Source organism: Musa acuminata, chromosome BXJ2-11 (assembly GCF_036884655.1).
Source record: "Musa acuminata AAA Group cultivar baxijiao chromosome BXJ2-11, Cavendish_Baxijiao_AAA, whole genome shotgun sequence".
In the NCBI taxonomy this organism is placed as follows: Eukaryota; Viridiplantae; Streptophyta; class Magnoliopsida; order Zingiberales; family Musaceae; genus Musa; species Musa acuminata.
This window is the reverse complement of record NC_088348.1, coordinates 27,756,052-27,777,110: the sequence shown is the minus strand read 5'-3', so window position 1 is coordinate 27,777,110 and position 21,059 is coordinate 27,756,052. Positions and strand designations below refer to the sequence as shown.

The following is a 21,059-nucleotide window of genomic DNA, read 5'->3' as shown; positions in this document are numbered from 1 at the left end:
CAAACAATACGGGAAACATTTTTGACTAATCATCTGGTATGTTATTGCCACGTAAGCACCCTAAGAGGAAAAGAAGGCAAAGCTTTCTTTTTACCATTTATGATGAGAAAGATAATCATAAGCTTCCTTCTTGCCATTTATGATGAGAAAGATAGCTATTAGGAAAATTTATCATTGATATTTGTATCAGCACGACATAGCCCTGATCTACGTATGAGAAGTCATCTAGAGTGATGCAGGGTCTTTCTAATCTTGTTCCTGCACAAAGACTAAGGTGGGAGGTCCTCTCGAGCCAATTCCTCTAATGTTCAAGTCGGTAATATATTAACCTCCAGAAGAGGAAAAACATATCGTGCAAATCTCATGGAGGGGGCAATTTGTAACTAGTTTAAATTGCCCCTTGATCTTCTTCGAATACGTTGATGACTAACTTGAATTATCCGCAAGAGAGCTAATTCATAATCGATCCAAACTACCTTTTGGTCTTCTTGGGAGGTATCTCGATAACTAGATAGCTCGCAAATTGACTTGAGCCACTTTTTGGACCTTGACCCTTATGGATAAGAGGACATCAGTTCGGATATGATACTTACGTAGCGAATGATGATTAGTTGATCTTATATTTCCTATCATCAAATAAAAAAACTCACCTTTAATATAAAAAAAGGAGACTTTTTTTAACTATTCTCCTCTACACTTATGAGCTACTAACTTAGCGTCAAAAGGATAAAATAAAAAAATCTTTCCTAACCTTGGTCTTTGTACTTATGACACCCAAGGGCTCAAAGTTATCTCGAATAATTCTATGTAACCAGATTTTTTAATAATATTATTGGACTAACTAAAATATCAATAATATTTTTTCTAATAATACTTTTTGATCCAATAGCCAAAGGAAAAGCTAAATCTTAGACATGAGATTACAAGAGCATTATATTAGTATTGCTACGAGCAATGATCAAAGGACGAGAAATTGCCTTCCGGCAACTCCAGGAATATCCACCGACCACCTGACCACCTCGCTGCAATAGCACCACGGCGCAAAACCTGTCGCGGACCTAAAAGCCTTGGCTGATCAGTTGTGACCTTGCTTGTATCGCCGGAAGAGCTGATCCGTCTTGGCGTTCCGGAAAGCGCAGAAACCCATGACGTAGACGAAGATGAGGGCCACAAGGGTCACCACCAGCACCACGTCCGCTGTCCTCCACTCTCGTCTAAGGTTGGCCAGCAAGCCGGCTTTGCAGGACGTGCACGAGTAGCAAAGCACCATCTGGTCGTTGCTCCACAGCGTGCAATCCACGTCCGATGTGCTGCTGATGGGGCTGATCCAGTACGTCGGATTCACGAACGTGTACCCGCATGCCGTCGGTGGCTTGCAGCATCCTGACTGCAGCAGCGATGAACATTGAAGGCGACATGGATCGATAGATGAGGCAGTGGAAGTAGAAGATGCACCGATGTCGACACACTCACCTGCAAGGGACTCATCCTTGCACCGAAGAAATCCTCAGCCAATCTGTACGTCTGATTCAACTCCGCGCACACAGTTGTGGAGCTCAGACATTTCTTGATGCGGTTCCACTTGTATGATCCCTCCACCCTCCGCCGGAGCCACCCCGAGTAGTCCTCCAGGCGGTACTCCAGGTAGGCTCGGTTTGGAGCCGGGTGGCCGGAGCCATTGACGGTGACCGCGTAGATGAAGATGACGAGGCTCGCCAGCAGGAGTATGACGACGAGCATGGCCACGAGGTAGAAGAGCAGAAGCCTCGGCATGCGCCAAAAGGCACCGACGAAGCCCGCAAGAGCCACGAGGAGGATGACGATGCCGATGACGATGACTGGCCATTGGAGGAGCTGCACGCAGGAGTTATCGGTCTGCATGGCGAGCCAGATGCCGATGCCGATGACAGGTACAGAGAGAAGCACGGCCAGAAAGTTGATGCCGGCGATGACGGTGTCATCGAGAGCCATTGTGGCTGTCGGCTAGTCTCGGTGTGCTGCTGCTGGTGGTTCTTTAGCGATGGAGGAGATGGAAGGATAGCGTGCGGGGGCTTCTTTTCTTTGTTCTCAGCTGAACTGTTTCATTCCTCCCTTGGCGTGGGTGACAACAAAGTAAAGAGAGAACCTTTGCTTTTGATGATGAGGCGTATATATTCCTGGCTTGTCCTCGCATATATTCTTCTGTGTGATATTTCCAAAGGCATATATAATTGACGAAATACCAAAAGGTAATGCTCGAGTCTATTAACATATGATACTTAAACCCCTATCTAATTAATGATAAAAGTCGGATACTACAGCAGTTACCATTGGCGTTCATAGTTTGGATCGGCTACACGTGTTGGGAACCATCGTCATTATGTTTCAGATCCATACAATCCTTGAGACGACGAAAATTTTTAGCTCAGAAAGAAACAATGACAAGAAAGACTAGCTGGAAAGGGACGACTCTTTGCTCACCGGATTCTATTCTTGAGATTCCACGATCAATTTAAATCTCTATCTTTGATATCCCATGCGGCATTGGTGCCGTACAAGTGAGATGGAAGGAGCACAAGACAGCTCTCCGGATATGCTATCGAATCACCATAACTATGCTGTGTGAACAAGAGACCTGGCAGAAAAAAGTACATCATAGTTAAGGTTTCCTATGGTTGATAATGAAATCTAAAGGAATAGCAGAGAATGAAAGAAGCAGCTTCGAGGGAGACCTCTCGGCCACCATCGAGCAAGATGGCATTTTCTAACTTTGCTTCTTTGCTAGTGATGGTAGATAGGCTGAGCTCGTCATTGCGGAGGTCGAATTTAGAAGGAGAGAGAAAGAAAGACTGGACAATGTAGTCCAGTATAGATATGCTATAAGCTCTAATGTTACATGCAATGAAGGACAATGTAGAAACTTGGTGGAAGGAAAACATCGGATGGTCCATGAGAGTGTCAGAGACAAACAGAGCTATTTTCTTCTTCTATAACATTATAAAACAGTACATATTATTCTATTCTATTGAATTAAACAATTGGTATAAAGATAAAGATCAAGTAATAGGACAATTAAAGCAATTACTGAAAGGTAAAGGATGACTCACATTTTAGTTTGGCTGATTTCAGTGGAGGACAAGCCCTCACAAACAAGCTGGTGTCTCTCACCCCAAGCCAGTTATCTTGCAATCTGACGCGACGCGATACCTCTCATGAAAGTAAGATTTTATCAAATGGTAAGTTGTCAAACTTCACTCGAAACAAGATCCAAAGTATAACGGCCAAGCCTTCCAGTTCGATACAGGTTCAACAACTTTACAGCAACTGCTTTATATCTGTCCTCACTTGACTCCGAAGAAACTTTAAGAGCCTCTTGCAGCGCTATAAACTGAGATTCAATAATTTTCTCCATGTTATTTTCCTCTTCCAAATGTCCCTCAAATGAAGAAATAGTCTTGAATAGGGTTTGACGAACATCTTTGACAATAAAGTCCTGCACAGAATTTCAACCATCATATCTGCATGTCGGAATAACATTACGATAAAGATTGATACTAGATAACATTTAATTGACCCACATAAACTAGTTAACTGATTAATTATTCTGCATCAAACATACTCTTTGAGATTTAAAAAACCCTCTCATTATTAAATCGTTCCATCCACTTTCAGCAGTAAGTAAAATATATTCTCAATTATAAGAAGTAACATGAGATACTGTTGAGGAGTTTGGTGAACCAGAATCTATGCTTCTGTAATCATTCTAGACATCATATATGAATAAAATTTTCAACTGCTAACCTGTGTATGATCTGAAGGATATTGCCTCGATTTCCTCTGAACGGTTTCACGGCCCACCACATGTTTCTCCAAGCTAACCGAGGATAATGTGTCATCTAGAGTATCTTTTAGCTTCTCCCATCGTTTGTATTCCTCTGATAAGTTGAGAATAGCTAGAAAATATCGAGCAAGATCATACTCACCTATTAAGAAGTCCTCCATAGCTCCTGCGGTAAAGAAGGAAAAGGAATGCTTCAGCTGAGCAAAAAATAGAGAGCAACACAAAAGTTTAGGCAGCTCCAGACCTGTCAAGGCTAGTTTGGCACCCATATCATTGTGAGCAATTTTAAGTCGAAGAATACCAGGTGAATCCAATACATATAAGTTGGGATGACTCGCAATCTGACAAGTACCATGCTTCAGAATGTGGAAAATGCAAATAAAAAAAGGTATGAGGTCTATAAAAGAAGAGTAGACTAGGGTGTACATTACTGTTATCCTCATTTCAGTTGTATCCTACCAATTATGAATTCACTATCGCTAAGAACTGCTGAGCCATATAGAAATAAGTTTGTTTCATATTTTAGGGCATAGTATAGCTTCAATCTGAAGCCTATGCAGGAACAGTTAAGCAATCTCTAATACATGAACATGTTTGCTGGTAGACTATATGGTACTTTTCATGAAACTATCACATATTATGCTGTAAGTTACTTCAAAATTACATGGCCAAAGAAAGAACAAAATAGGAATGGTCCAAACTGACAGAATGATAAAGAGATTAAAAAAATTTGCAACTTGAATGAAGATGATTCTTATTTACAGGTAAAAAGATGTGCAAACCACGTAAAGTATAAACCACTCAGTTCCAAATCAAAAGACCAATTACATTTACAAAATATTCATATTGTATAACACTAATACATGAAATAGACATGTGTCTCTGTCAACCAAAATGTTTCGTATGAACCTTCTCTGTCAAATGAATATTTTGACTCCTCCCTTTCCTTTGAAAACTTGTACTACTTATCTCCTCTTTGCTACTCTTAACCTGGACTAATCTTTCTTCCTCTTACATGAATCCTAATGGAATATTGCCTTATGTTATAGTATACAAAAAAGTCCATTAGTTTCTTTTCCCAAAGCCAATTAGTCACCTGGAGTGCAGGGCTAAGGCTACTTTCATTTAACCGTCACCAACCACAGTATATAGGAAGCAATGTAAACAAGAACCAACCGCCCTTATTCCTGATGATGCCACAGCTTTATCAGTAAACACAATCAGTCAGGAAAGTACCTAAATTGGATCAGTGGGATCAGAGTTTCAAAGAACTTCTAGTTACTAACCAACCACCAAAACAGTTCAATATGATCACGAAACTCAGTTTAAATTAGCGCTTATGCCCTGACAATAAAACCATTGGCAGGTGTTCTATTTTAGTAAGTTCCACAAAAACATTATTGCTCAAATACACATGAATTAAGATTATGGAATGCTAAACCAATGTGTCCTGGGCCTCTTGCCAATATGTGCAGATCAGTGACCTACATGATGTTCACAACCATGAATGCCTTACCAATGAGTACCTGGCATAGTGCCTAGTAAAGCTAGTCAATGACAAATTGTGTTATAGATTATGCAGGGGGGATAATATTATGTATGTACAGATAATTTAGGATATATATATATATGCATACATATATATGCATACATATATATATATATGCATACATATATATGCATACATATATATATATATATATATATATATATATATATATATATATATATATACATACACGTATATATCTGTGTGTGTGTGTGTGGCTCTCAATCTGGAATTCTTCTTCACTTTGCCTTCCTCACTGCTCTTCTTTGTCATGTCTGATGCTTGTGTCTGCTCCACGTCTCTCTTCTCATCCAGCAGGAGCTCTCTAGTCTAATCTGGCACCACATAAACAGGTATGTGGGACTTTCTTTTCCCTCTCTCCCAATAGGTTCAAGTTTTTTATTCCTAGAACAACAATGTCAACAAGGTGGCACACCCTGCCATGCTAATATTCGACATCATATCAGCTGCTTGCCAGCATGGATAAGATAAAAGACAAAGAACTCCTTCGTTATAAACAAGATAGGTGGCAACATACAAGACATAGTGTACCAATGGAAGCCACATACCTTATAGCTGCTAATATCTTTAGTTTCCCCAGGATGTGGGTTGACTACTGCATGCTTCAATTTTCCCTTCTCTTCAAATCATTGTTGCATAATGAGATACTCATTAAAATTTAATCAAGAAACTTAATTGGACTCTTGATCATTTCCTTAATAAATAAAAGGTCCAAGGTGTACCTGCTGCACCAATCCTTCCAATTTGATGCATACTATTGGCTATGGCTGATTTGCCAACATTTGGAATTCCAGTCAGCAGTATAGTTGCAGTGTAATTACTCTCGCCAACCTTTAGTTCTTTTACCCTAGCTCGTAGAATTCTTAGTAGCTGACCAAGAAAAACATATCAATCAGTTCTCTCGAACACAGTTTTTCCTATCCTAGGCTCATGAGACAAAAGGATTCCTACATTGAGTACAGAGTAATATTATATATTTTATACATCATTGACCATACTCTTTACACAATGTAATCATTAAATGGATGCAGCAAACATCATATTACCTCCTTGATACTATCCTTATTGTGGGCATTGAGTCCGTAAGTAATATAGTTCTGGTTCTTGAAGTGTTTCAACCATCTCTGCAAACAAGATGATCATATGTCAGGGAAAAAGTCTTCTAGGTAAAGTCATCATGATCTGATGGAGAATTGTTGCAACAATCAATAACAAACCCCACTTCTTATATCCTAAATAAGACGGTGTTAATAGCTAAAGTAAAGGACCTACCTCTGTTAGGAAGTTATCAGCCAAGTCCACCTTGTTCAGCACAATGACTTGTTTATGGGAGCAACATGCCTTTCTCAGACACTTGAAAGCAGATGTTGATGGTATCTACAGAAGGTCAAGCAAATACGTTAAACTACAGTTCCATGAACCACTCAAATTTGAAGTGCATATTTCCTTTCATTGACAATTTTGTGTGTCAATAACATCTTCCATTTCATTGTTTTAATATTTTATATTAAAAAAATCTTCATGAATCATAAATGATATTGCACCTCTTCTCCGCATTATCTCCTTAATGCACCACCAATCTTCTTATTCTCAATACTAAATTTAACAAATTCTAGGGATTGTATCAATACATCCAAAGAGCAATAGAAAACTGCTAGCCACATTCATCATTTTTGAAAAGACATGAAAATAGCAGGAAAAACACGGTTTATCCCCTTCAGCATCCAATGTTAAACACTAGTTCCCGTTTCTAACTTCATCTAGAATCCCTTTATTTCTGCAGCATTTTCCTGTCCAAATCTGATCTCTGCATGGATCTTGTGTTAAAATAACTGAATTTTAGATTGAAACTTGCAATACCAACCAGCATGTACTAATAGATTTTTTAAAAGGTACTCAATGACAAGCAGCACGCATCAGCAGTTTCACCAAAAAGTTGGTTGGTGACAACTAAACGGAGATTGTTCAAACCATCAAGAAGAGTGAGTTACAATTTCTAGTGCTATTTGGGTCCTGGAGATTGTCCAAACCATCAACCAAATGGAGATTGTCCAAACCAACAAAATAACTGGAGATTGTCCAAACCATCAAAATAACTGGAGATTGTCCAAACCATCAATGAGGGGTTTCCAGTCAACAGCAGCCATGTGAGTGCTGGATTATCTGTCGTGCCCTTGCTTTAAGCCAACTTCCACCTCAAAAAAATAATAACCATTTGCCACCGAAGGGAAGCAGAGAGTTCAGTATTGAGAATTGGTATTTATTGATGGCGGCACCCACAGTGGTCAAGAATCTGATCTAGGGACCCATAGCGAGAGAAAATTGGTTGTTGTATTCATGTCCTAGAAGTGTTTGGCAAAGAAACAAAGGAGAGTGCAATCATGAGTTTCTCCTTGTACAATGAACTCTCGACGCTAGGGTTCCCTTTCCAATGTCGAATTTAATCCTAACAATTTCTTTGTACAACAAACTCCTCATCTCAAAACCCTAACTGTATACGAACCTTTTATAGCTTCAGCATTTTGGTGCAAGATCTAACCTCACGGCAACGAGTGCTTAGTCTTCGGCTAAACGATATGATCCTTCACCTGAAAGCTTGGAGAACAAGGACAACAAAGGAATTCAATGACCGGCGGAAAGGATCGATCAGAAATTTCATCGAACATTTACCGGGCGGCAACTAAGTACAGATCACACAACCAATCTCAAGTACTACACAACAACAAAGACAAAGGAGCTTTGTCTGGGCAGAAGAGAGAAGGGAAGAAAGGAGCAAACCCTGGCGTCGCGGACCTCGACAACGAGGTCGACGAGGGGGATCCGTTCAAGGATTGCGCGCTCCGCCGCGGCCATGTGACGGCCGTACCATCCGCCAGGCCCCTTCTTTGAGGCCAGCTCGCGGACGACGGCGCCCAACCGACTCGAGAAGGATGCAAGCGTCGCCATGCCACGGAAAAGACGACACACACACACACACCCCTTTGATTTTTATAATTTTGCTTAAAAGAATAGATATAAAAAAAATTAAAATTAGAGAAAAGAGAGATGGAGGCAAAGGAGAATACATTAAGTGAATCTCGTTTATATATTGTCATAATATATATGATAACTTACAATGACGGTTCTTATACCATGAATCCATTTCAGATAAATTTATATGGGTTTGCAGGTCTAATTGAACACGGAATTGGTATGATTTGGGAAGACTAATTTGAGATAATAAAATTTAGCTGCTGCTTGCAATGTATTGGACTGCTTAAACTTCTATATCAGTGTCCAAGGAGAACACACCGTGTCCATCCATCATCGCCATACTTGTGCTTAATTACGAACTCCTTAATCCACTTCATGCCTTTTTTCTTTTGTCAAATTCTTTTATATTATGTAGTCGTGATGGCAACAAAAAAATCAAAGGCGATTTTAGATAGTCACGATATTATGATTTGTTTTTGTTATTGTGATTGTTTTTTAATCTTTTTCTTACAATTTGATAAGGGTCAAAAGTTTATTTATGTAGCTCTCAAACAATATATACTTGATTGCTTCATTAAATAAATTAATTTTTTTATGAAATTATTCCTATGGTAATGTTGGAATTTTATTTTTTTTTAATTTTTTTGGTATAAATTTGTTGAATAACGATGAACATATTTGTTTGATACGATGACTAATTATTAATCAAAAATATTTAAACTAAAATTAATATATTAATTAGCTCATCAAGCTTGGATCATGATATTTAATATGAGAGCCAACATAATATTTGTGTTTGGTAAGTGAGCTTAAGTAGAAAAAATTACTTGTGGATAGAACCAAAGGACTTGTCACGATGTGGAGTCACCTCCACCTCACATGCATCATACAAGGATTTGATTTAGACTATACTAAGTCTTAACGTGAATGTTAAACTTTTGAATAGAAAATATTATAATACCTCCATTAATCTTATAACACATTAAATGAGTAAGACTAAGATTGACTTATAAAGATATGATAAGTATATTATTATTAATTTTAGTTTAAGTATTTTGATCAATAGTTCGAATCAAATAAAATTGATAGGTCAATTAATCCGTCAAGTGACCACTGTGCTATCCCTCACATGTATTTTGCTAAGATTTAATTTTGACTATATTAGATTCAGGCCAAACTATTAATTTTGTTTGTGAGAATATGATAAGGATCACTAATCCATGCAAGTTAAACCCCTAACTTACCAAAAATGTCTCACTTCCAAGCACAACAGAAGGGGCTTCCTATGATAGAGAGACCAGGTATCATTACATGGTCGATTTATTTTGCTTCTTAGAATAGAAGTGGTGAGATAGGAAGCCTTTTTAGTTACATTTCTTGACGAAGGGAGATGTGTATACCTCCGGACGCAGACAATAGAGAGGGGTGTCTTTGACGTCCTTCTTTATTCTAAACATATCGAGAAAGGATGCACAAATTACCCTTATATAATCAACTGTCACCTGCAGTATCCACAATCTAATGTGAACTTCCTTAAATCACTACCACCAAGTTGTCTTCATGCAACCACAAGCTTTCATCCTCTCCTTCACCTGCTTGTCTACAGACTGATGCAGGCGCTGTCGTGTTCCAAGTCTCAGTGCCTGAAATCAAAGGCAAAATGGATTTAGTAAACAGGTTATTCGATTGATATAACTTATGCATTCATTAATCAGAAAGGTAGTATTACCACTATGTGATGCACTTGGATCTCTTGGTGCATCCAATTCAAGGCTCTGATATGTGATGTCTCTTGCATTGCCGTAAAGTCCCATGCAATATGCAGGGCTTGGAAAAGCAAGCAAACTTCCACTCCCAGGAAATCCACCCACTACCCCAAACTCTTCCTCGATGAGGTTGACACTGAAGGGAGAGAGATTACTTGGTGGGGATGCTTCTCTTTCAGCGGTATTTCCAATGGTAATCATCGAGCTAGAGATGCCTCGGTCCACCAAAGAAGTCTGAAATTATAGCTAAAGATTCTTAATGACAAACTTTTGTTGCTAATGTCATATAATTTTGTTGACTTTCGATTATAAAGAACACCACTTGTTTACGCATGTTGATACCTTTGAAGCATCGGAGACTACTTATGATTCCCAGAAGCCTCTCATCTCAGAGTCGATCTCTCTATCAGCATCTGGAGAAGCTATAGGAGTCGAATCTGTGCTTCTGTGAGACACTTTTGTGACGCGTGATGAATTCTCTTCCAAACTATTGAGGACCTTTCCAGAATATCCTTTAGGGTCAAACTTAAATGCATCAGAAGAAGAGGGACATCTTTTAGCTTTGGATTCTCCATGCAGATCACCAGTTTTCATCCCATGAACATTTCTTTTGATCACTCGGCACAACGCAAAACCTCCCTAAGAACATGAAGATGAACAAGTAAAGCATCTATAGAAAAGAATAAACTTTGTAAACTCAAAGACATGTTGTTGTTGTACCTGATAGAAATAATAGAAGATAAGAACAAATATTGAATGAAGCTTTATTGAAGTAGAGAAACTTTAGCTTTAGCTTGAATCTATTAACATGTTCCCTCTCCTATTTATACAAATTAGGAGGGAGGATTTCCCTAACATAATAGAGGATTTTCCTCAACAGAATAGAGAAATTTCCTCATATAGTTAGGAAAATCTTATCTTCTATCATGCCCCCGCAAGATGGTGCTCCTGACAAGGATACCAATCTTGGATCGATGCAAAGAATTGTTTACAAGCGAGAGGCTTCATGAGTAAGATAAGTGTAGATCGCTGCTGCTGTTGTTACGATTGCTGTTGCTGTGATGGCACAGGCGTTCCTTTCATTCTCCTTAAGTCTGTCGAATGTTGACAGATCAGCGAAGACTACCGCGGTGAGGAAGATGAGGATTGACCACGGAGCCTCTTAGGAATGCAACGACGTTGGTCGCTGGCCGAAGGATGAAGCTTCACTTTTCTCAGCGACGTTGGTCGCTGGCCGAAGGCAAGAGCGAAGCTTCGCTTTTCTCAACGACGTTGGTCGTGGTTGCGATTACGACGGCTGCGACGTTAGAGAAGAAATCTACAGCAATGTTGCAGTGATGCTACTACAGCAAAGGAGGAAACTGCAACAGAGGAGAAAGCTGTAGCAAAAGAGGAAGCTGTAGCAGAAGAGGAAGGAAAATAGCTACAACGAGGAAGAAAGGTGGGGCAGTGCTAATGAGCAGCACTAGAGATGCCGTAGCGGAAGGGAACGGACGTTGGCGTAGAGTGGCAACACCAATGATGAATTGACAGCAAGATGAGAGCTTGCTCTAGGCAAGCGGCTCTGATACCATGATAGAAATAATAGAAGATAAGAACAAATATTGAATGAAGCTTTATTGAAGTAGAGAAACTTTAGCTTTAGCTTGAATCTATTAACATGTTCCCTCTCCTATTTATACAAATTAGGAGGGAGGATTTCCCTAACATAATAGAGGATTTTCCTCAACAGAATAGAGAAATTTCCTCATATAGTTAGGAAAATCTTATCTTCTATCAGTACCTACCACAAAATTAGAAGATCCTTCATGTAGATTTTCGCAAAGGCGATACTCATGCATCACCCAATCCATCCTTTCACCTCCGGGGGCCCTTCCACGGTAGAACACGAGTGTTTTTCTCAAGGCAAACACAGAAGGCTCACAGGCAATCTTTCGGTCTTTACCGGTGGCTTTCCAATAACCTGATGCTGTAGCTCTATTTGTGCGTAAACCATTTGGGTATTTACGGTCTCGTGGGCAGAAGAAGAACCACTCCATATCTCTCTTCGGAAGAAATGACTTGTCTGCATTTACTAACATTTAAATGTGTGAGATGTTTCTCCTTCTTGAAATTTCAGGATATTTCGCAACATATACATTAGTATGATACATCAACATTGAGATTGCTCTTGGCTTAGAGGGGTAGATGCTACACAAAGACAATTCCTAGACTACTAAGCACTAGCCAGCAAACAAAACAATAAGAACAATAAAATCGTAAATCTCAACCATTTACGATCAACTAGCAATCAAACATCACACAAAATTTAATGGGGCTTCTGGTTATCAATGCATATAAATACAGGCACATAACCAAATATCTCAAACAAAGAGACACATGCATGAAAAGCCATGGAACTGAGGTAGAGATCAACTCAATATCTTTTTCTTTACCTCATTGTTCAAAGGATAACCAAAATTCTTATATTCTTCTTTCGAAGGATTAGTGGTGAGATTAGACTTTAGAAGATTGACCAAGAATTGCCTAGAAATTGTTATCTGTATGTCAAGTATAGTGTACTACAACTAAATTTCCTCCTAATCTAATAGGGAAATAGCATTGCATTTTAGCAAACACAATACGTGCAGCTTTACCAGGTAAGTCCCACGGGTCGTACTTGTACAACTGGACCACCGGAATGAGATCCAGCTCAGTACCCAGCCCGTCCACTTTCCTCTTCAGGTAGTATCCCACCAGCTCGTCGTCCGTCGGACGGAAACGGAACCCTGGCAGCAGTGACGAAGTAGTCATCTTCCTCCGGAATTCCGAAACAAGATTGCAACTCTTTGCTCGCGATAAAGATCCGGGAGATCCAAAACAAGATTCTTTCCTCCAAAGCAGCAAGTCCAGAGAATGCAGCCCTTCGAGAATTCAGATTGCTTTCTGACGACACCCAGACTTCCCGATCGTAAGCCCGGTGCCCACAGAAAGGACCAACCGTCTCGAGGTCTCCGACTCCGGGAGGAGCAAGGCGTTGAGGGTCGGAAACGGAGGTGGAGATTAGAGGTCGGGTAAAGTGGCAGAGACAGGGAAGGGAGAGAGGTGGGGAATTTATAGAGGGAAGCGTAGGGAAGGGGACACAACGGCTGCAGGCCAGGTTTGTATGCATGAAGCGAAAGCGATTCAAGACGGACAAGTGGCGCTCGAATGCGACACTGCCACTGCCGTCATTGGTTCACACTCAGAAGCATTAGCTGCCAATAAATGAAGGCCACATCACCGGGTTGAGAGGAATCCCTCGGTTTCCTCCCGCCATCAACCACATCAAGAGAACGACGGACGAGATCGAACATGGCAAGCTCGGAAAAAGGTGCACGACCATCACATGCATATCATTATCGGTCTCGGTACTATGATTCTCCCGAACAGTTCAAGATAACGATCTCACGTCTCGATAGATCCAAGCCCCCTGCTTCCATAGTCCACGTGTCGCTCGACACGACCACAGAACTGTACCAAGATACGATTCGATGACATATGTATTAAGGATTCAATATATATTTAAAATATATTTTTTATTTAATATTTTTTTAAAAAAAAATATATATAAATTATTTAGATATTATATTAGAAATGTTCAAATGTTGTACATTAGTATCTTAGTATTTATATGATGCTAATATAATTTTTTAAATTTCGAAAGTATCCTATGATTGATTTAGTAGGTAACTAATATAAAGATTTATTTTTATATTTATATAATTATATTTTTTATTTATTATATATTTGACTCATACAAAAATTTTACAAGATTATATTTATTTTTTTATTTAATTTTATTAATTTAAATACAAATATATATTCATTTTTTAATAAATATTAAAAATATCATGTGGCAAATTTATTATAAAATATTCAATAAACCTTTGAAATATAATTTTCTCAAACAAGACTTACATCAGTACATATTTAAAATATAATTTTTATCTATTACTTGTCAAACACTCAAAGGATTTACACGCTCAAAAGCATCTGCTGGGAGTTATCTTTTGACATCACCCGAGTTATCAAAGTTCTTCCTAATTTTGCACGGTGATTCCTTTGGAAATTACGTCCATCTCCAAATAAGATAAAAGAAAGGATCTCCCGACATGAATTAAATCAAGAGGCCTCTGAGATAAGGATCTCGGAGAAAAACTCCTCTTATCTACAAACATCGAGAGGGAACGAGCAGAGAATAAAGAATATGGATCGTTGATGCTGGTCACTTATCTGGTTATCTGGTTAATGCAAATCCACGAGGAAAGCGTTGGCAACGAGGTCCACAATTGAAGCGGAGTGGTCTCGATCAAGCTTAGCTTGTTGTATCAAGCCAAGACTTCCTCATTGAGTGGTTAGGTGATGAGTGCAGCTCATGGTGATCATGACATAGCGTCGACTTCCACTCTCGCACATTTTTTGAATGTCGAGATCCAACAAGATGAGGCTGCGTTAAAATAATCCACTGATGAGCAGACTCTTCGTAAGAAAACAAAGCTGAGTTCAATATAAATTGGTAATCATGTTAACTTTGACTACGAATTGGGTTGCTGTTCGCGTGAGAAAAGAAAGGTAGGATTAGTGGCAGAGTTCGATGTGGATTGTTTTCATGTTAACTTTGACTACGAATTGGGTTGGCGTTCGAATATGAAAACTGATATGTTTTAGAAGGAGAAATCTTCTTTGAATTTTACTGTTGAAAATATTTACGTGTGTGTGATAAAAAAAGAATCATGAGAGGATAGTCACATATCACTGATGATAAAAAAAAGTTGAGTTATATATATTAAATTTGATCTATGATATAGAAGCTTATGCTCTCAGATTGGATTAATGTCCAACCTAATATATGTGTATCCTGACCAATCGTTCAGTCATTGTCGAGGCCAGATAGGAATGCAGAATGGTTGTTTTTTCTTTGTTCTTGTCATTCAAAATGAACTTGGAAAGATGTGGTCACATCAGAAACTCAATATGACATTTCCTAGCAGGAGACGAGCTAATCAGATGCTAAAAATTTGATAGATGTGGTCACATCAGAAACTTACTACGGCATTTACTAGCAGCAGATGAATCGATCAGATGCTAAAACCTGAATGAGTCTGCAAGAAGCTGTCAAAGGAAAAGGAGCGTGCAAGCCTGATGAGCTCCTTTGTCGCTGTGCTGGAGAGGACAGAACACTTGGTGAAGCTGCTGCTCTGGATTGGTTGTCTCATACAAAAACGGACGTGGAATGTCGTGATTACATGGCCACTGTTTCGACGTCGTCGTCTTCCTACAGCGACTAACTACACAACCATGGGACGCATCACCCCTCGTGTAACACGAAGAGAAACGCACAGCAAGGAGCAGATAACGAAAGGATAACATGAGAAAATGACCGTGATGCAGAAGCCACTTAGTCTCTTACTACCACGGGGACAAGCCATTTGCTCGTCAACAATGACAGAACGATGCAAATTCGCGATCCATGTACGACGAACAATAAGCACCGGGGCCGGGGGATTCGTGCCTGTCGCTCTTGGTAGTATCGGACGTGGGAAAGTTGAGCTTATGGCCGAGGGGGACAAGACAGTTTGGAGGAATAGAAAGCCAATGTAGAAGAATGGAGACGAAGAGAGAGAGAGAGGAGAGGAGAGGAGAGCAATGTGTTCACGCTTTCGGCGGGTTTTGTCTGTGGTCAGATGGAACGCCAACGTTGCTCATTCGTCGTCGTTGCCCCTTATATTAACTTAAGCTGCGAATACAACCTCATCTTCGCTCATCAGAGAACCAAAAAGAGTGCAACGTTGGCTAAAATTCTTAGCCTGAGAAGAAGACCCGACCCGATCGTCCACGCACGATCCGACCTGAAGGCCTTTGGTGATCGAGGAGACGACTCCACCCACACTCCGATGAATGGCCTCGAGTGGTGCACACGCGCCTGCGCTATTCCTTTCCTCATGCGAATGATGTCGGAGCAGTGACACTCCGACGACGCTTTGTTGATGAGACCCCAAAACAGCGAAGCACCAACCACATATCGATGTAACCTGCACTGCTTGACAAGATTTTTGGACCATAGTTTCAGAAGCGCTCGTTCTGGTTTCATCCAATTTGGAATCGCATGACAATCACATCTTGGTCATGTCATTCCTTGCTAATCAACCTTGATTCTAGTTTGGTTTGAAATCGTAAACTGTTGATCCGATTTAGTTTAGCATGCAGTTCAACTTCAGCCGCAAACGAAACAGTTCATTGGGTCACATCTTTCAATTTCGATGACTCAAGAACACAGATAAATGTCAAAAGAGGCATACGAGATAAACAATGTATGTATCTCAATCCTATTTATAGATTGAAAAAAATAACCAATCTCATGAATCATATGGCTCATTGAAGGATAATAAACCCCTTTTATATGTCAAGATTATGGTGTTGATAAGCCCAATATGGCCAAATCTATTTTGTAGCATTAGTCTTTTTTTAAGTCAAAACAAACAAACGATCGACAACGATAATTATGGCGAAACAATTTTTTCTTATAGGACCCTTTAGTTTTTACATGTCAAAATTATGGTTTTGATAAGACTAAATGGTCAAATCGATTTTGTCTTATTAGTTTTTTTTTGGGGGGGTCAAAATAGACACTCCATAATTATGGCGAAATGAATTATTTTGATGGGACTCTTCAGACCGTCCATTTGCATACTACCTACCAAAAACATTCATTTCGTTCAAAAAATTATTTTAGATCACTCTGACGTGGGATTATTCTAATTATTTAGATACCTTAATTTTAAGATATTTAAGTCTAAGTTAATAATAATAATTGATCAGATCTTCTAATTCGATCAAAGTCATCGTCGGATCTATTTCATACGTAACAGGCCCAAATATATCCATGCATGATGGCCCATTTACGTGATCCACAGCACAGCCGTCTGCATGCAGAGTACGTAAAGACGACAAATAAGCTGATACCACGTTGCGAGACGTAACTGGGAACGTTGACCTTTCAACTTAATTCTCCATCATCTCCGTACGTTTGACTCCACCCGATTCAGGACGGGATATTTACGTATGATAGTGGGAGTTCAGCTGGTGTTGTTTTGCAGATCAATGCATGTTGTACTCGAGTCATTCAATGGCTCAGAAGCGTTACAGTCTGAGTGAGGTGGGCATTAGGAAGGTAAGTTCCCACGAGATTAAGCACACCTCAACGTTCATTCATGCACGAAGGACAACTCAGTTGCTAGGTCGATCAGATGAAAGGTGGAGGCCGTCGGTGCCACCTCGTTTCCTCCGTATCCATCGACTCTCTTCTCCCTATATAGGCGTACGCCATCGAAGTTGCAAGTGTGAGTGGGGGGGTGGGTGTATAGAAGGTTGCGATGGCATACGACCTGGTGGGTTTCTCTTCCACCCCCACCTCGTCGTCGTCCTCCTCCCCAAAGCCTTTGGTGGAGAGGGACTTCCTGAGTCGTGTGGAGGAGCGGAACTATGGCATGTCCGGTTTGGACGTCAGTCTCTCCCTCAGTCCTCCTCTCATGGTCATCGGCAAGAGGTGCTCGGCTTGTGGAGAGACCAAAACTCCACTGTGGCGAAATGGCCCCGACGGGCCTAAGGTGATTTATATAGTTTCTGTACCAACTCATCATCTCATTTATCTCAATACAAAATGGATTTTATTAGAGGATTTAATGGCTATAATATCATTGGGGATCATGCATTACTGCTTGGGATTTTGATTATTATCAACCATTTATTTGGGCAGATATTAGCACGATGCTAAATTTGGTGATAGAAATAAGCCTCCGTTGCATGCAGTGCAAGACAGCTACTCGATTAAAATACATGGAAAATCATCAACATTTATTGCTGTTACTATATGTTTTTCTTTCTTGTCTCTTTTCCTTTTGTTAGTACGTATATATGGTAGACCAGCAAATATAATCTGATCGTATATTTGGTGTTCGAATAAGTTCCAGCTTTTCAATTACTGAGGAATGATCCAATACTTGTGTTCAGAATATTTTCCCAGTAATCTTGTATCTGATAATGTATACCTTATTTTCTCAGTAATTTTGTATCTGACTATAAGAGTGTGATCCATAAAGATGATGCAATAGTTTCTTCTTCTTCTATCGTACTTCTTTCGAGTCTCTTCTATTTTTGGGTAGGAAGGAGAATGATTGGGGTTGTAATGAAGTGCATGTATAAAGATGATGCAATAACTTTCATAGTCTGAACGAGTAACAAAGTGCATGTCCACTTCACATATCTACGTTTCTGCTCGAAATCTTTATCCTTGTCCAGAAGTGCTGCAAAAGAAGCATCATTCAACCCTGCATGCATGCTGATCTCTTGGGTAACCTTTTGGAATGTGAACCAGAGCTTGTGCAATGCTTGCGGCATACGGTATCGGAAGGAAGCCAAGAAGATTAACACCAACCTGACTCTGGCTCCGCCAGATCATGTAGTGCAGTTGAGTGCTAAAGGCAACCGAGCAAGATGATGAAGAAGAAGCCAGCATGAGCTTCCCTAATGTTCCAAACTTTCCAGGTCATGATAAAGCAGGCATTGAAGCTGCAATAAATGGCCCTTTTTTTTGTGTGTCTCAGTGGCAGTAGAGTGTACCACTTCGGAGAAAAGAAGAGTGGCAGCGGAGCAGAGTGTTTATCCATTGTCATTGCAGTTCCTCGCTCTCCCTGGAGATGATCATTTGGTTGGTCGAAGTGGCTGCTGTAATCGAGAATGAGAAGCGATACGTCCATGAATCAAGCAGACTTGATTACCTGATATTACTCCCTTTTGCCCTCCTTAGTGCATGATTAATGGCAGATCGTAAATGTCAACATTAGTGATTGCATTAATGGCAGTGCGTCATGCATGAAACACTGTTATACATGCTAACATACAACAACAACAAAATTCCTCTATATCTCTCACGAGCCACTTTGCGTTGACCGTACACTCGACTCACTCGGCACATACACGAACGAGGAAGAAGCTCCATCGGAAATCAACCTCGATCGAACTATTTGGGCCGGTCAGGTGAGCCAATTGGTGCGGCTCGGCCTCCATCTCCAGGCACAAGTCATGCATTGTGTTTTCTCTCGCATTATCCATCCCAAATGTTGAAGCCATTAAATCACATGTATACTTTTCAAGTGCAATAATGCCTTATAAATAAACTCCGATAACAGCTTTATCCTTCCTTGAAAGGGGTGACATCCGACCGCTGCCTTGAAATGATGCCTTAGCACTGTGTGTTATTATTTGAGAAATGATTGCTGACGTGGTTTCTTTTGTGCGTGTTGAGCTGTAAATTTGACCGCCTCTCGATTGTGGTCGTGCATTCCCTCTTGCAGAGCTTTTGGATGGTGGATGGTACTGTTCCAAGTGCTCAAGCAAAATTGGCTTACTCTCGGAAAACGTATCCTCATAAACCGAAATGATGAGACTCATGCAATAGTACAAAGATCAGATACTGCACAAAAGCTCCTTGATCAAGTCATCATTTAAGATGCGTCAGAAGCTGGAAAGAGCTCTTCTATTGTAGCTCTTATTTTATTTCTCTTATCTGAGAAAATGGTGGAGAAAGATTCTGCCTGTCCGACACTCCTACCAAAAGAGTGAAAATTCCATCGAATGCGATCGATTTGCATTGGCGACGGAAGATACAGTAACTTTCGCCTCCCAAGACAAACTTGGATTATCTCCAGCAGAGGAGCCAAAAGGAAGCAGGGATTGATGCCGTATCTCCATCATCGCACCTATCAGCATGACAACCACACTGTCACTTCATGGACCATCAGTCAAATAACTCTACGATTAACGTCCTCTCATGTGGACCATTCGTGCTGCAGGATCACGTTAGCTTCCTTTTCTCAAAACCTTTCCCCGTCCATCACCCGCTATCATGTGACACTTCGGAACTATCGACGACAATGAGATATCTCCATGTTGGTCAAAGTCCCATCATCAGGACTGTCCATCACCTCAGGTTTGTGGCCTCAAAAGTCATCGGTGGTAGTGGTGAGAGCATTTTGACAGCAACCAAAAATTGAGCATGAGTAGGCATTCGCAAAAGATCAGCTGCTGAGAATTAGGTCTATGTGTACAACCAGCACAAAACAATTGTTGAAACCAAGCCCTATGCTTTCTTTGATCAAGACTAAGATAAGTACGTAGCGCTTGCATGCAAAGGTCTCTTCTGCTAAATGACGCGATCAAAAGAGAGAGGAAATGTGGCTCACGGTGCCATCTTTCCATGGCAGGTCAGAGTCCTTTATACTGTGCGAGTTTCCACGGAGCAGGAGCAGCAACGGGGATGACAAAGGCCGAGAAATAATGAGATCCGGACGTTCACCTGGGACATGATCATTAGCTCATGGATGTGATCTCAAGTACGATGTGATCCACAATCCGCTCGACACACAGATCGCATCACCCACCATATTTGAGCCAGAATCCAGCTGGAACACATCCTGCGTTCACAGGTACGCCTCGTTTCGCGCAGGCTATAGGGACTCGCCCTGTTCTGTACACCATTGCACTGGCTCCGATGAATGCAGCAACGCCTTGGTGGCATCTGACAGAATGATAAGGATGGCTCCCGGTAAACCAGGAAGATGGTGGTGGTCCGAAGGGAGCTGAGGATTGATAAGCAGGTTGAAAGATTTTTGATAGTGTTCTCCACTTATGAGCTCGGAACAATGTAGCAGGCTTTCGGTAGGTTAGGAGAATTCACCAATGCGCGTCTTCGCCTTCCCTCCATCTTGCATGCTAATGACGGCCATGGGAGCATTTCTTAGAGACCTAGTTTGATCATCCAAAACAGTCCCTTATCTCCATCAGAAAACCATGATAAGTTATCCGAAATGTACATCTCAGAATGGAGTTACAATGTCCTCGCATAATGAAT

General features: G+C 40.5%; 3 protein-coding genes across 4 annotated transcripts; 1 reads left to right on the top strand and 2 right to left on the bottom strand.

The window, feature by feature from the left end:
* Positions 1–809: 809 nt before the first annotated feature.
* On the bottom strand, positions 810–2,446 carry LOC103971740 (protein TORNADO 2). Its single transcript, XM_009385847.3, has 3 exons — positions 2,308–2,446; positions 1,474–2,181; positions 810–1,387 (listed from the first exon to the last, which is right to left on the bottom strand). Exons 2-3 carry the CDS (start codon positions 1,969–1,971, stop codon positions 1,076–1,078), a joined length of 810 nt encoding a protein of 269 aa, XP_009384122.1. The 5' UTR covers positions 1,972–2,181; positions 2,308–2,446; the 3' UTR covers positions 810–1,075.
* LOC135626592 (DAR GTPase 2, mitochondrial-like) lies at positions 2,253–8,376 on the bottom strand. 2 transcript variants are annotated; one of them, XM_065132018.1, is made up of 10 exons: positions 8,169–8,376; positions 6,663–6,767; positions 6,437–6,514; positions 6,113–6,260; positions 5,939–6,009; positions 4,065–4,161; positions 3,781–3,986; positions 3,087–3,472; positions 2,461–2,614; positions 2,253–2,380 (listed from the first exon to the last, which is right to left on the bottom strand). In XM_065132018.1, the coding sequence occupies exons 1-8, from the start codon at positions 8,334–8,336 to the stop codon at positions 3,224–3,226; spliced, it is 1,122 nt and encodes a 373-aa protein (XP_064988090.1). In that variant the 5' UTR covers positions 8,337–8,376; the 3' UTR covers positions 2,253–2,380; positions 2,461–2,614; positions 3,087–3,223. The 2 variants fall into 2 exon arrangements, with proteins under 2 accessions (XP_064988090.1, XP_064988089.1); XM_065132017.1 differs by having other exon boundaries at positions 2,253–2,614.
* Positions 8,377–17,523: 9,147 nt separating this feature from the next.
* Positions 17,524–18,647, top strand: LOC135627581 (GATA transcription factor 4-like). Its single transcript, XM_065133703.1, has 2 exons — positions 17,524–17,757; positions 18,525–18,647. Exons 1-2 carry the CDS (start codon positions 17,524–17,526, stop codon positions 18,645–18,647), a joined length of 357 nt encoding a protein of 118 aa, XP_064989775.1.
* Positions 18,648–21,059: the final 2,412 nt, after the last annotated feature.

Coding starts and splice junctions, on each gene's coding strand:
- LOC103971740 (XM_009385847.3), bottom strand. CDS start 1,971: ATGGCTCTCGATGACACCGTCATCGCCGGCATCAACTTTCTGGCCGTG. Junction 1,388..1,473: donor CAAGGATGAGTCCCTTGCAG/GTGAGTGTGTCG, acceptor TCGCTGCTGCAG/TCAGGATGCTGCAAGCCACC.
- LOC135626592 (XM_065132017.1), bottom strand. CDS start 8,336: ATGGCGACGCTTGCATCCTTCTCGAGTCGGTTGGGCGCCGTCGTCCGC. Junction 6,261..6,436: donor ATAAGGATAGTATCAAGGAG/GTAATATGATGT, acceptor TTTCTTGGTCAG/CTACTAAGAATTCTACGAGC. Junction 6,010..6,112: donor TGGAAGGATTGGTGCAGCAG/GTACACCTTGGA, acceptor AATGATTTGAAG/AGAAGGGAAAATTGAAGCAT.
- LOC135627581 (XM_065133703.1), top strand. CDS start 17,524: ATGGCATACGACCTGGTGGGTTTCTCTTCCACCCCCACCTCGTCGTCG. Junction 17,758..18,524: donor ATGGCCCCGACGGGCCTAAG/GTGATTTATATA, acceptor AATGTGAACCAG/AGCTTGTGCAATGCTTGCGG.